Genomic DNA, 13,481 nt, shown 5'->3' with positions numbered 1-13,481 from the left:
CCCGGGCACACGGAGCGGCCCCGCCCGCCCGGCCCCGGCTGCGCAGGCGCCGCGCTCCGGGCACTTGTGGCCGCGCCGGGAAGTTGTGCTGGGAGCGCCGCGAGTGCCGAGCCGAGCCCGCCGCCGACCCCGCCATGTCGGGCTCCTCCAACGTGGCGGCCATGAAGAAGGTGGTGCAGCAGCTGCGCCTGGAGGCGAGTGTGACCCGCGTGAAGGTGAGCGCGGAGCCGCGACGGGACGGGACGGGGCGGACGCGCCGCCATTTCACCGCCCCGGGGCCGCGCCCGCCGCGCCGGGGCCGCCGGCTCCCACCTGCCCCGCCCCGCGGACCCGGCTGGGCGGCGGCGCCCGGGCTTCTCCCGGGGCTCCGTCGGGGTTCCCCGGCCGAGGCCAGCCCGGATCGGCAGCTCAGCCGCGTCCGCTCCGCCGCCGCCCCTGCCCGGGGCTCGGCCGCTCGCTCCCCGCCGCCCCGGGCCCGGGGGCCGCTCCCCGGCCGAAGCGCTCCCCCGGGCGATGGACGCGGCCCGCGCTGCCCGGTCGCGCCCTCGGAGCGAGGAGCGCCCTTCCTTCGGGCTCTGCGGAGAGGCCGCCCGAGGCGGAGCGCGCAACAGGCTGGGCTGGCCCCGGCACGGCAAGATGGAGATGTCGCTGCCAGGCACACGAAGTGCATTGAACTTGTGCCGCGCCGGGGCGAGACCGCGCCTGGCACGGCAGAGAAACCGGGCAAACTGTCAGCGAAAGATGCAGCTTTTTGAAACTTCGATCGCTCTATTGTATGAGTTCAGCGATACAGCAAAGAAAAGCAAGACAAAGAATTTTTCACTGATCAGTTTTTAGGAAGGTACAGCATGCCAAAAAACCCCTTATAAAGGGTGCTCAGAACCCCATTATCTCATCGTAGGGATGGCTCTCCAAGGGAACCTGAAATGCGAGTTCAGTCGAGTAGAACATCGTAAACCACAGACACTATTATTGAATTGTTTATGCTAGAACAAGCATCTTCATATATTTAGTAAAGTAATCTCCAAGATCTTGCTCATATTGTCATACCCTTCATACTTAAGAGTTTACCATGGAAATTTAAACTTTCAAATCAGTTCTCATTCTTACATTGTTCATCTTCTTTTTTTTTAAGAAACAAAAAAACTACATCAAAATTATTGCATAAAATCTGCATAAACTGTATTGCAGAATAATTTAGTAGTATTCTTTGTACTTTTCAACGTAAAAACCACCTCCTCGGTCAAGTGTTCAGTGAATTCTAACGCCAGCTTTTATTGTAACTAGGTTTCTCAAGCTGCAGCTGACTTGAAGCAATTCTGCCTGCAGAATGCACAACATGATCCCCTACTGACGGGAGTATCATCAAGTACAAATCCATTCAGACCCCAGAAAGTTTGTTCATTTTTGTAATTATGTGAACTACTTCAGTATCTTTCAGTGGTAAGTTCTTGAATTACAATTCATAAACTCTTTTGTCATTTAAATGTGACAGGCTCTATGAAAGGCACTCAGAAACATTTGACTTGTGCAGCTGGTGTTGGTCTAGATCCCCATTTTTGGTCCCTTTTCCCTTTTTCTGGACACAGCTCTGTACTGGACACATGCTGGCCATTGGTGTTAGGAGCAGCTTTATAGAAGATTGAATTGTTAAAATTGCTCTCCCCTCAAGCAGACTGTAAAAAAGTTCCAGATGTGTGTACTAGCAAAATAACCATGTTTAAAGGCCAGAATAGTAACAGTATAGAAGTTGATCCTTAATTATTTAACAAGCAAAACCACATCCCACATTGTTTTGAGCAGTGAATTACAACAGTATAACTGAAATGTGCTTTAGGGTGCTTGCAGCTTTTGAAGTTACTTCTGTTGTTAAAAAAACTCTCGGATGCCACACTAGTGTAGCTTCAGCTGTAATCACCAATCCGAGGAAGAAATCAGATCATCTGTAAGCATTATAGACTGAAAACTTACACAAAGCCAAATAAACTGTACTTAATCCGTGACAGGTACAATTCCCCACCGAGGTTTGCCAAGGTTAAGAAATTCCTGGATTCCTGGGTGTGGATGTAGGGAAACAATGTTTCCTCTGTCTCACACCACACCTGCATATACAGAGCATAGAAGGCTTAGTATTTTCTTTTTCTGCTACAGCCTTTGGAATGGAACTAATTTGTTTTAGTCACACTACCAATGTGAAACTCCTTCACTTTGCAGTGTCTGTTGCAGGCACTTCCTGAAACGAGGTGATTCTTTGTGTTTTCTTGATGAGCCAGTAGTGTTTGCACAGTCAGCAGCACCTCACTGAAGAGGAAGTGCAATTTGTTAGTTACACAACAAATTCCCTACTTTTCAAAGGCAAAATAGAAACCTGGTGTTTTGGTGAGCAGTAAGTGACTGGGAACAGCTTCTTCTATCCTTCCACTTAGCAGTTTGGTTTCAAGGAGACACTAAGCTTCAGTTCTTTTATAAAGCTTTGATTATCTGATTGCATCTTTGGGCACGACTTCATTTAAAGTTTATTTTTTAAACTAATAAAACAGCTGTGGAAAAAGAAGGTTATTTTTTCCTAAACAGTTGTCCGTGGCATACTCTGAAATATGTATTCTTTGATTTGCTTCATTCAGCAGTGATACCTTTCTAACTAGATTTTGGTTTTGTTTTTCAGATCTTTTAGCATCTTTTCCTACCTGCTGATGTGTGTATGGGCAGAGTGCCTCAAGGAGTGGGCTGGTTTGAAGTCTGTAAAAAAGCTTAGCTTTAACGTGCCAAATCTAACTCTAAAAGTGCTACTGTCGTCAAACTTCTTACCATCTACCTCTCCAGATGAACTGTATGCTAGTTACGTATTTCTGTTTCATATGGGAATCAGTTTTATACGCCAAGCAAAAAATAAAAGTGTCTTGACTTAGTCTGGTCTTGAAATTACTGTAAGAATTGGATTAACTTCTGGGTATGGTGGCACCTCACAGTCAGTGCACCACTCTGTAGCAGCTGGAGAGCAGAGAGAGGAGTGTAAATATTCTCTGCTGCTGCAAGTCTGCCTGGGGTTAACAGTCCTTCAGAACAATGAGGCTGCGGCAGTACCATACTTAGAAGCATAACAGAAATAGAACAGAAAAAAATTGGGACTGTTTATAATTCAGCTATACAGCTGTGCCATATCATAGACATCACATTAAGACACAGTAAATTATTCTTAATGAGTAATTCTGCCCTAGGAGATAACTTACTCTATGTGCCTTCTTATTCAGTAGGTAAATATGAAAAAGCACTTATAGCTGTATATGAAAAGAAAGTAGCTCAAAGAAAACTTGACCTTTTAGCTGCCAGTGAATGTGCCAACTTAAGGCAAAACAGTAGTTTATGTGCAGATAATACAAACTCGAGTGTTGCTGTGAGGCTGAACCCTGCTCAGAGCCTCACATAGTCACTGAGCAGCATTTTTAGATGATAGCTTTATGAATGTCCTGTAAGCGGGTTTTACAAATTCTTTCCCATCCTTTCAACTGCTTTGGGTATACAGATCTCTTGTTGATGTGATACTTAAAGAAGAGATGCCCGTAGGAGTTATGCATATTGTTTTTGTAACTTCAGCAACATGCCTATTTTATGCAAAATGCTAATGAAATAAAATACCATGGATTTCATGGACTGCATACTGCCTTCTCCATGTTCTCTGGATAGGAGAACATTTTTGGAAAACTATCCCCATAGTGTCAGGGAACAGCATACTGTAAGTTAGAAATAAGTTTCAAATATTTCTCTCTTACCTGATTAACTGAAGATGTCTGGGTTAACAGAAAAAATAAAACGTAACTGTAAAACTAGAAATACTTTATTCTGAAAATTTCTTTAAGCAACATATTTATTGTCTGTGATGTTGTGAAGCATAATCTCTTTCTACAGCACAGCAGCACTTCTGGTTAATCCTTAGTGATAGCTAAATGACAAGTTGCTCAAACATGGCCATAGCTTCTCCTGTTAAGCTGGAAAAAGTCACTGTCCTTGTCACGTTGGCTACAAATCGGAAGAGAGGCACATCCTACTTGATCTGCTGCTGTAGAAAGTTCTAATGTTTGCTGTATGTCTTTCTGCAGACAGATACTGTTCAGTATCGTTATCATTAGTTAATAGTCCAAGATCATCCGTAGTTCAAAGCAGCTGCTGTATTCCTAGTCACCAGCAACTGGCAGATTTCACTTACAAGTGGAATTTTCTTCTACTTGTGTCCATTTCTCGACGCTGAAATTTAAAAGAAAAGTTGTTTACCAGCAACTTCATGCAACAGGATGAAACACAAACAAGGATGACCACTCCATTTTATAGCAGGGCAGACAGTGAAATGTAGTTATTGTACAGTAGAGTTGCAAATAAGTAGTTACGGTATGCTGACATTCATTGTCCTTGCTATTTTTATTTTTTACTTGAAATACAGCAGAATGTTTCTGCTTTGCATGATTCTCAAAATATACCTCTAAATACTTAAGTTAAATAGTTCCACACTGAGAACTGCATTTATACCACTTTTCTAGGGTAAGATTTTTGGTTACATTTCATGTCAGATTTAGCCTCCCCAAGCAGGACTATTATCATTACTAAGACATACCTTATGAATCCACTCATATTCTCCAAATTTGGAATCAAAGGTTCCTTTCTGAAGTGATCTCAGCTTCAATGTAAAACGTGGCCCAAGTTCTTGAATTCCCACTTTCTTTTCACTCTTGAAGATGTATCTTGGGGAAGAAAAGAATTAAAATTAGGAATTAAGTTACAAGAGTAATCTCTGTCACTTGTAAATGAGTATTGTGGAAAATGTCACCTGTGGAATCTGAAAAAGATGTAGTCTCTCTGGTTGTGAAAGGTAGCTACTTGTCTTCCAATGAACTGAGGATCGTGTGGGAAGAGAGCAGCAAACATGCGGCCGATGGAATGGCCGAGCCGTGTTGTGAAATTATTCAGGATCACTTCAGGGACGTGTTCCGTGGGCTCCTTCCCTTTGCGCTGAAATCAGAGTTATAAGAATGCAAAGAACAGATTGAATGCAAAAGGACTTTAATGTATTACCAAAGAAATAGGAAGACAGGGCCAAAACCACGCCCTAATCATTCTCTCAAACACAACCTAAGTTCATAAACACGTGAAGGAGCAGCTGGTAACATAAGGATCTTTGGTTCAACAATATAAATTCAATGAAAAAGCACAAATAATTTTACGTTTTCTCCTGCACCGTTTTTTACTCTTAGCAGAACCTGTTATAGTAAACAATGCACTCTACCTATCATAGGAGTATTCCCCCTGTGCACACACCATCTAGGGATATATGGGACTGAGAGGATATGGGCTTCTTTAACAAAAACTAATTAGAGATTACTTATTTCAAAGAAGAAAACCCATTTTACTGCAAATTATTAGGGCTAAGTATGCAATACTAAGAAGAGGTGACAGGGCCATAGGAACACGAAGAACTACATTTTATTCAAGACAAACTATATCTAATGAAATTTTTTACATTGCTGATTTTATGTACCCTATTGTGTGTATGCTAGACATGGGGTATTTCCTCCTGATGTAGGTTATCATCTGCTATTTAATGACATGATTTTAAAAATACTTGTCAGATTATAAAACACTTGGCAGTTAAAGAACTACAACAAATAAGATTGAGAATGGAAATATGCTGCTTATGAAGTAGAATACACTAGTCCTTAGCCTCCCGTTAGCTTACCAAAGAAACGCATTTACAAGATCAAGCTGAATCATATAAAAATGCAGTTTTGACAGTTGAAATAGACTGGATGTATTTATCATTAACCAAGAGATAACCCATTTTTCAAATTTTTTTGAGTCTCACCTTTATTTCTTTACGCAAACGCACACTACTCATTCTAAAATGAGCAGTTGGACCATCAGGCAGGTGACTTAAAACAAGACCATCTGTGCACCAAGTTAAAAAAAAGGCTGCTAAAATTGAGCATGTAATTTATGGAGGAACATTCTATGCAAAATGCAGTATTACACTAGAGGTTTAGATCCATAATCTATGCCCAAGGTTTTGTTTTATGTTCAAACATACATTCCCAAACTAGCTTTCTGAAGTATGTCCATTACATGCTAACAAGAGTTATCCTCTACTGCTTTCTCATTTAATGAATTTGTAATGTTTTATCTAGCCAGAAAAAAAAAAAAAAAGTATCTTCCTGGTCAGAAAAACTTGTTAATTAATCAAACTATTAAATTTACTGAAATAATAACAGTGCTTATCCATGCATTACAAACAACAAATAAGTGCCAACATATCTACACACTTTCTTCAATAATTCCAAGTTCCATTAGCCATCAGACACTCAAGCTGGCACAGTGATTTTTAGCTCTGCAATTTGCACTGTGAAGAGAAAGACAACAGAATAAAGCAGATCTCTGATGCACACAACACAATTGTTTCCTTCCCCTGATAAATACATAAAAGGATACTTGGTATTTTGCGATCTTCATTAATGACAATTAAATCCGTGAAGTCCCTTGCAATACACTGTGGAATGATTCTTTTCAAAGCCAGCCCTCTTCGATAGTAGACGTGTGAGTTGGGTATAACAGTAGCCAGCTGCTCACAGAATCTCACTGTTCTCTGCAAAACAGGGGAGTTAAATTGCAATGTGCAGAATTCAGCTGCTGGGAGAACAGAGGGTTGGTCATTACAACTACACTCTCTGAGCATATATTATCTCCAGTATTTCTATAAACATTTGAAGATAAGCTATTAAATTATTTCATTCAGTTAGTGCAAAAAATTTGCAGTAAAGAATGCAGTACACCAGAGATGTTTTAAGGACTTTTTTCCTCTTCCTCCATCACAGAAAAGCAGGAAAATGCAAAAAGCATTCTCTCCACACTCATCATTTATAAAGGACACTGGTTTACAAAAAGTTCCCAGCATCTCAAAATACAAAATAACTATTTCTTCATGAACTCATGTCTGAGTTTTTAGATAAACTGTTTGAAGTGTATTTTTTCTTATTTTTAAAGCAATTTCTTTTATGGTTTTCAAAAATGTCAGTTATCTCTTCAATCAGGCAATGCTGATCATTTCAATACAAAAACACATGCACAAGGTTGGGTTTCTAATGGAGGAAACAAAGAGTGCTGGAGAAACCAATGGATTACATACACACACAGGGTTATTGTTGGGCACTAAATAAAATGACAGAAAAAATCCATGTGAATGCTATTATCTTCAGTTTTAATGTAACAATCATAGGATGAAAACCCTGGAGTCTTCTAACCATCTGGTTTCCAAGTAAAACATACATACCCCACGAGGTCGGTCTGATGTTGTAATAAGAATTTTGGGAACAGTCTGTCTATTGAAGTATGGTGCAAATTCATCAGTTGCTTCATCAAAAGCAACCTGGAAGAACAGAAGTTTTGTTAAATCTACCATGTGCAAAATACCTGAGGAACAATTGCTCAGTGTGATCTAAATTTTAATTCACAAGATCTATTGTGTAATTAATCACCCGAAGGCATATGCTTTTCACCTTTTTAAGAATCTAGTGTGATGAACACGGGTAGCTTTTACTACAAATGTCAGTATGGCAAAAAGCAATTATTTAATACAGATAATGAAAGAATGAACATCACCTCTTAGTGAACTCATCATGTGTAAAAAGTAATTCATCAACACATTAACAGGAAAGGGGATTATTCAGTTTCATCAATCAGTTTATGTCCCTTCTTGGAAAAACAATGTTTAACTTATGAGCACATGCAGTTACCTCTTCATCATTGGGATCTACAGTGGTTTCATCATACACTCGCTGATTTTCAATAGTCTTTGGTACGGCTTTTGGAGGTGCCTAAAACACATAAAGTTCATTAACATAACATATTGATGTCATTATTAAATGCACTGCAAATACCACATTCATACTATCAGAACACTGTTTGTATTTCTACAGAGAACTGCAAGTATTGTTTATTGGATGCCACTTTTAAAAAAGAAGTAACATAACCTTGATTAAAATATGCACAGCTATTGGGACACCAGAGAGCATCAGATGCAGAGCACCACTGGAACACTATCTCTTTTCAAAACAAAACAAAAAAACAGGGGAACTTTCTTTCCATTTTTATTTCTTCTGTGGAAGAAAAGGATTCTGCTTTCAACTGCAACATGTTTTAACCTTGATATCTAGAATTTAATGACTAACAGCCTTTAATGTCTACCCTGTTAACTTACCCTACTCTAGTGAGACTATTGTAATACAGGAACTCACATCTGACTATCTTCAACCAGTTCAGGAAGGAAGCAAAACCTTTGTTCACAGCTATGCTTGGAATCCAGCAGATAACTGGTCTGGGCAGGGTTTGGTCAGCTCTGATTGCTTTAATCTACACAAAAATTAATATTGTAGTATAATTCCTAATATCAACACAAATGCCACAGCAATCACATCAGAGACAGCTTTTCAGGAGTGGTTTTATGTCATTAACTTTGAAACTCATCCTGCCTGTTTATAGCATCATTTTAACACAGGAGCAACAAGGTTTCTGAAGTCAGCTGTTTGATACCTCTGCTAGACAACAGTGTCTCTGAAGGCTACCACAGCCAGCAAGCACAGAGAGCATACAATCATAGAAAGGTTTGGCTGGAAAGGACCTTTAAAGGCCATCTATTCCGGTGCAGTGAGCAGCAACACCACACCAGGTTGCTCTGAGCCCCTCCAACCTGGCCTTGAACGTTTCCGGGGACGGGGCATCCACTCTGGGCACCCTGCTGCAGTGTTCTATCACCCTCACCGTATTCACTGCTCCGCTTCCCTGAATTCTGTGTAGAAACCTTTTGGCCCACGAAGCTGAGGAGCCCCAGCTCCGGGCAGAGCTGCAGGACCCTCACCCTGGCGAGCAGCGCCCCGTTCGCGGCGGGGAAGGAGCGGCCTCGCCGCCACACCGGCTCCTGGGGCCGGAACCCTTACTTTGTCTCCGAGAGCCTCTCGCTCCTTCCTCCTCTTCTTCTTCAGCGCCAACTTCTCCTGCAGGCAGAGGAACAGCGCTCCGTTAGCCAGACCCGCCAGGCCCGGGCCGACCGGGCCTCCCCCGCCCCCCGGCAACAGCCCACCCCACCTTCCTCTGCTGCTGCTTCCAGCGAAGGAACATGAAGTGCCGACGCTGCTTGTTCTTGATCTCGGACACGCTGAAGGTGGGCGGGAAGAGCACCCGCTCCGGGGCGGGCGGGCCGGCGCCATCCCCCGGCACGGGCGCGCTGCCCTCACCCGCCATGGCGCTGCTGCCGCGGGGCGGGGCCGGCCCCTCACCCTTGGCCTCTGCCCCGCCGGGCGCTGCCGCGCATGCGCAGAGCAGGGCTCGCAGGGCGGGTTCGCTGAGGGCGGGTTCGCTGAGGGCGGGTTCGCTGAGGGCGGGGCGGAGCGCGGGCGTGCTGCGCACACCGTCGCAGACTGGTCCGAGTGGGAAGGGACCCAGGAGTATCATCAGTCCAGTCCTTCGCCTTCACAGCACCCCAGGAGTCACACCGTGTGCCAGAGAGCATTGTCCAGACGTTTCTTGGACCTCTCAGGCTGGTGCAGTGTCCACTGCCCTGGGGAGCTGTTCCAGTGCCCAAACCCCCTCTGGGTGAAGACTTCTCCTGATATCCAACCTAAACCCGCCCTGACTCAGCTTCAGGCCCTTCCCTCGGGTCCTGTCACTGGTCACTGAGCAGAGATCAGTGCCTGCCGCTCCTCCTCCCCTCACGAGGAAGTTGTGACTGCAGTGAGCTCTGCCCTCAGTCTCCTCCGGGCTGAACAGAGCCCGTGCCCTTAGCTGCTCCTCACACAGCTTCCCCTTGAGGCCCTTCCCCATCTTTGTTGCCCTCCTCTGGACACTCTCTAATACGTCTTTCTTATATTGTGGCGCCCAAAACTGCACACAATACTCAAGGCTGAGCGCAGAGCACAGTCACCTCTCTTGACCCACGACGTGTCAGAGCTCATTGCTCAGCAGACAGCGAACCTGGAGATAAAATCAGTGTATTTCACAGGGATTATTGCTGGGTTTTTTATAAATCGAGTTAGCTGTCAAAGTGGGAAGCTTTGAGCAAATGTGACACATTGGTGTGTTTACATTACTGCAGGTAACATCATGGCCCAGCAGTGCCTGTCCATGTGCACACTTTCACATTCAGACCTTTGCTCACAGTGACTTAAGTTTTGGGGAGCACCTGTTTATTAGGAACCAGAGGAGTTTTGATGATAATGTTCCCAAAAGTAATTTTTATTCCAATGAAGTCTGTTAAAACTTGGTGTTAAAATGAAACAAGAACTCCTAGAGCAAATTAGAGGTTCAATTTACATAAAGTTAGAAATTAGGTTTTCTATTCCTGATTTCCATGCTTAGAGATGTGCAAATGCTTCTGCACAGCAAAGACTACACAGTGTTTTATAGAAATTGAGTACTCAGGGATTTGGGGGGACCTGTTATAAATTTGAGACATTTTTAATCTCAGACTGCAAAATTCTGGGCCTCAATGGGACTGCTTAATTTCATTTGTCCCAAGCATTTTTTTCAAAGCTTGATGTCTACTAATTTTGTATACAAGTACTTTTGGTCCTTCCTATGTTTCTCTCACTAGAAAAGGGAAAAGGAAATCTGTTAACATAAACATAGGAAGATAATGAAAAAATTACATAGAAATAACCAGAATAATAGAGAATGTCTTAAGCCTTGTTCTGGCCTATAAACAAATTTTGTTCTGCTACTCAACTTGCTTCACTGAGATTACTTCTGCTTAACACAGAAATGAAAGATCAAAGGCCTTATTATACACAATCCCATATATTTCTGGCCTCGCTCCCATTTTTGTCAAGAGAAAATATTTCAGCTATCCTTACTGCCTTAAGGATAAGTAGTTTCCATGGTAATTGAGGTTGAAAGGATTTTGTTGAGAATATGTTAACCAAGGACTGCTGTAACTTTATCTCTCCGGCTGATGCAGATGTCAGAGATTGCAAGGTTATTTCTCAAAGTCATTAGCAGAGATTTTAATCACTGCTATTAGCAGAGCATACAGGGAGTTCTGTGTTGTTTGTAGTTCCAGTTTGCAATGCTGCTTTTGTTGTGATCACTGAGTGCTTACATGAGGAAAAAACACATTATCTTTCTCCCTCCTAGCAAGAGGGATGACAACCTTCTAATATTATTCAAATACCTTTCTTCCAAGGACTAAGAGGAACAAACTAATGATACACAAGAACACAAGAACTTCCTAGGGCAGGGGAGGGACAACTACAAGACACCAGAAACACACTGAGGATTTGGTAGAGATCACTGGCAAGGTACAATTATAACTTCAATGGAAGGCCCAACTAATAAATGTATGCATAGTATTAGTTTAGTTTTTTCATAGAAGTTCCAAGGTCTTTTCCTGGTTTTAGCTATGAACTCAGTTCTGTGCGAACAACATTTTTACCAGGATACTCTTATTTTACAACTTAAGTAGCATTGTAAAAAAAAACTTTTAGAAGGTAAAAAATCTTTTGGAAGAAGCTGCTTGGTTAAAAACAAAGCAACTGGGAAAAAACTGCCAAAACCCAAACAACCCCCAACCCACCCATACAAAACCCCTCAACAAGCAAGTTCTCTGGTGAATAGTGATGAATGAAGACATTAATTCGTGTCAGCACTTAAAAATTTTGGAGGAAAACTTCTGTAAATTAACCCAGCTCAGGAGTGAAGCATCATTGTAAGTTGTATCAATGGAGCACTGTTTTGGTTTTTTTTTGTTCTGTCATTTCAAAAAATTGAAAAAACACTTTGAGATTAAGTCAAAATGACAAAAATTCATCTGCAGAAAGGAAATTAAGTAAGAAAATGTAGAAAGAAGTAAGAAAAGAGGGTTAGGTAACTTTGGATTCAGTAATTCAGAGAACTGTTTTGGAGGTATGTTTTTTCCTTTTTTCCTTTTTGTTGGGTTTTTTTGGGTGTTTTTTTTTTTTTTTTTTTTGGTTGGTTGGTTGGTTGTTTTGTTGGTTTGGGTTTTGTTTGTTTGTTTTTATGTAATAACCAGCATTTTGCTATTTTCCTGTTTTGTTTTATTTTTTAAATATATTTTCTTGAAGGTTGTGAGCACATACTACTTGTCTCTTTCCCTTCACAGTAGATAATGTGTAGATAATGAAGTGGTACCCCAAAGGTCTGATTTTGTTATGCCTGTAAACACCTCAGCCTTGAGACTGCAGAGCAGCTTTGATCACATGTAAACCCTCAGCAGGCCCCTCATGCTCACAGCTTCTCTCTGGTAGCTGTTCCCAGGGGCTGCTGAACACCATGGAATGTGTGCTAGTGATAGTGGCTTTGCTTAACTGGTAGTTGAAGAAGGATACAGAAGACAGGACTTTCCAGCCTCTGGAGATTATCATCTTACCTGTCAATGGAACACTGAAACCACAAGCCTGCAGGTTTTTCTGAGGTGAGAAGTGTCTTCATTCTTCCAGCTGAAGCTACTGCTGTGTGTTGAATAAGATCTAGAAAATGCTGAATCAAATAGCTAGGCTGAGCACTCTCCTTCTGAAGGGAAACAAGATTTGACTACTGGCCCAATCTCAGTATTCTCCCTGTAGTTTACTTTAAAAGTTATACAGCAAAAAACAAGTTAGAGAGAATGGATTGTAACCAGCTTTGGTTCCCCTGTGTATGCTCTCATCTCTGGGCTGAGGAGTCTGGTTCCTTCTACACTCCTGGCCTGATGCTCTGCTGGGCTTTTCACGCAGTGAAGAACAGACAACGTGGCCTCACCAGGGTGGAATAGTCAGAGTGGTAGGAGATGCTCCTGTGGCAGGAGAATCTGTCTTTGAGCCCACTTCTCTTCAGCTGAGGAAGGAGTTGGGCATGGGCCCACCACAATATGCTGTCCTATGAAAGATGGACATCCATACCATCATTTTCTGAGAGAAAGCCTGCAACTGTGTTTTGTAGAGAGCCTAAGCTGGGGGTGCTTGGTATATATTATTGTACCAAGCCATCTGGGGCCTCCACTGTAGAATAGTCTCTTGTTTACCCAGCTAGGTGTAAGCAAGAATGAATGCTGAACGCTTAGCTCTTTCCACATTGCTCCCAGACTCAGGAATACCCAGAGCTATTTCTCCAGGAGTGTAGTTCATTAAATTACCAGGTGATTATACAGGAAGTCTGTGGGTAGTTTTTCAGGATCATCTGTTTGAGACTTACAGGCTTGCATTCCTTGGTGGATCTTGTCTACTGTCTTTTAATTTCAGTCACCCAGGGCAATCTCTCTAATGGATAGAATGGGTATCATGCACAATAAAGTTGGGTATTGTTTAATATTTCAGGATGAACACCAGATCGTACTATATGCTCTCAATACCCTGTCCTCATCCCATAACACACCACCAAAAGTATTTATTTTTGTATGCTTTTCTGCGTGGCTCTTCTTTGCTTTACCTGAGCTGTGAACAAACATTAAGATGCTT

At 42.4% G+C, this 13,481-nt stretch overlaps 2 protein-coding genes across 2 annotated transcripts; one reads left to right on the top strand and one right to left on the bottom strand.

The window, feature by feature from the left end:
• The first annotated feature begins 26 nt into the window (after nucleotides 1-26).
• GNG5 (G protein subunit gamma 5) lies at nucleotides 27-3,651 on the top strand. The gene is made up of 3 exons (XM_038144589.1): nucleotides 27-215; nucleotides 1,288-1,443; nucleotides 2,666-3,651. The coding sequence occupies exons 1-2, from the start codon at nucleotides 135-137 to the stop codon at nucleotides 1,411-1,413; spliced, it is 207 nt and encodes a 68-aa protein (XP_038000517.1). The 5' UTR covers nucleotides 27-134; the 3' UTR covers nucleotides 1,414-1,443; nucleotides 2,666-3,651.
• A 166-nt stretch (nucleotides 3,652-3,817) lies between these two features.
• RPF1 (ribosome production factor 1 homolog) lies at nucleotides 3,818-9,331 on the bottom strand. Its single transcript, XM_038144588.1, has 9 exons — nucleotides 9,121-9,331; nucleotides 8,973-9,029; nucleotides 7,773-7,853; nucleotides 7,310-7,405; nucleotides 6,472-6,625; nucleotides 5,852-5,934; nucleotides 4,820-5,001; nucleotides 4,607-4,733; nucleotides 3,818-4,242 (listed from the first exon to the last, which is right to left on the bottom strand). Exons 1-9 carry the CDS (start codon nucleotides 9,274-9,276, stop codon nucleotides 4,201-4,203), a joined length of 978 nt encoding a protein of 325 aa, XP_038000516.1. The 5' UTR covers nucleotides 9,277-9,331; the 3' UTR covers nucleotides 3,818-4,200.
• Nucleotides 9,332-13,481: the final 4,150 nt, after the last annotated feature.

This window comes from Motacilla alba, chromosome 8 (assembly GCF_015832195.1).
Source record: "Motacilla alba alba isolate MOTALB_02 chromosome 8, Motacilla_alba_V1.0_pri, whole genome shotgun sequence".
In the NCBI taxonomy this organism is placed as follows: domain Eukaryota; kingdom Metazoa; phylum Chordata; class Aves; order Passeriformes; family Motacillidae; genus Motacilla; species Motacilla alba.
This window is presented reverse-complemented; position numbering and strand designations above follow the sequence as displayed.

Coding starts and splice junctions, on each gene's coding strand:
- GNG5 (XM_038144589.1), top strand. CDS start 135: ATGTCGGGCTCCTCCAACGTGGCGGCCATGAAGAAGGTGGTGCAGCAG. Junction 216..1,287: donor CGAGTGTGACCCGCGTGAAG/GTGAGCGCGGAG, acceptor TATTGTAACTAG/GTTTCTCAAGCTGCAGCTGA.
- RPF1 (XM_038144588.1), bottom strand. CDS start 9,276: ATGGCGGGTGAGGGCAGCGCGCCCGTGCCGGGGGATGGCGCCGGCCCG. Junction 9,030..9,120: donor GGAAGCAGCAGCAGAGGAAG/GTGGGGTGGGCT, acceptor CTCTGCCTGCAG/GAGAAGTTGGCGCTGAAGAA. Junction 7,406..7,772: donor TAGATCCCAATGATGAAGAG/GTAACTGCATGT, acceptor CTGTTCTTCCAG/GTTGCTTTTGATGAAGCAAC.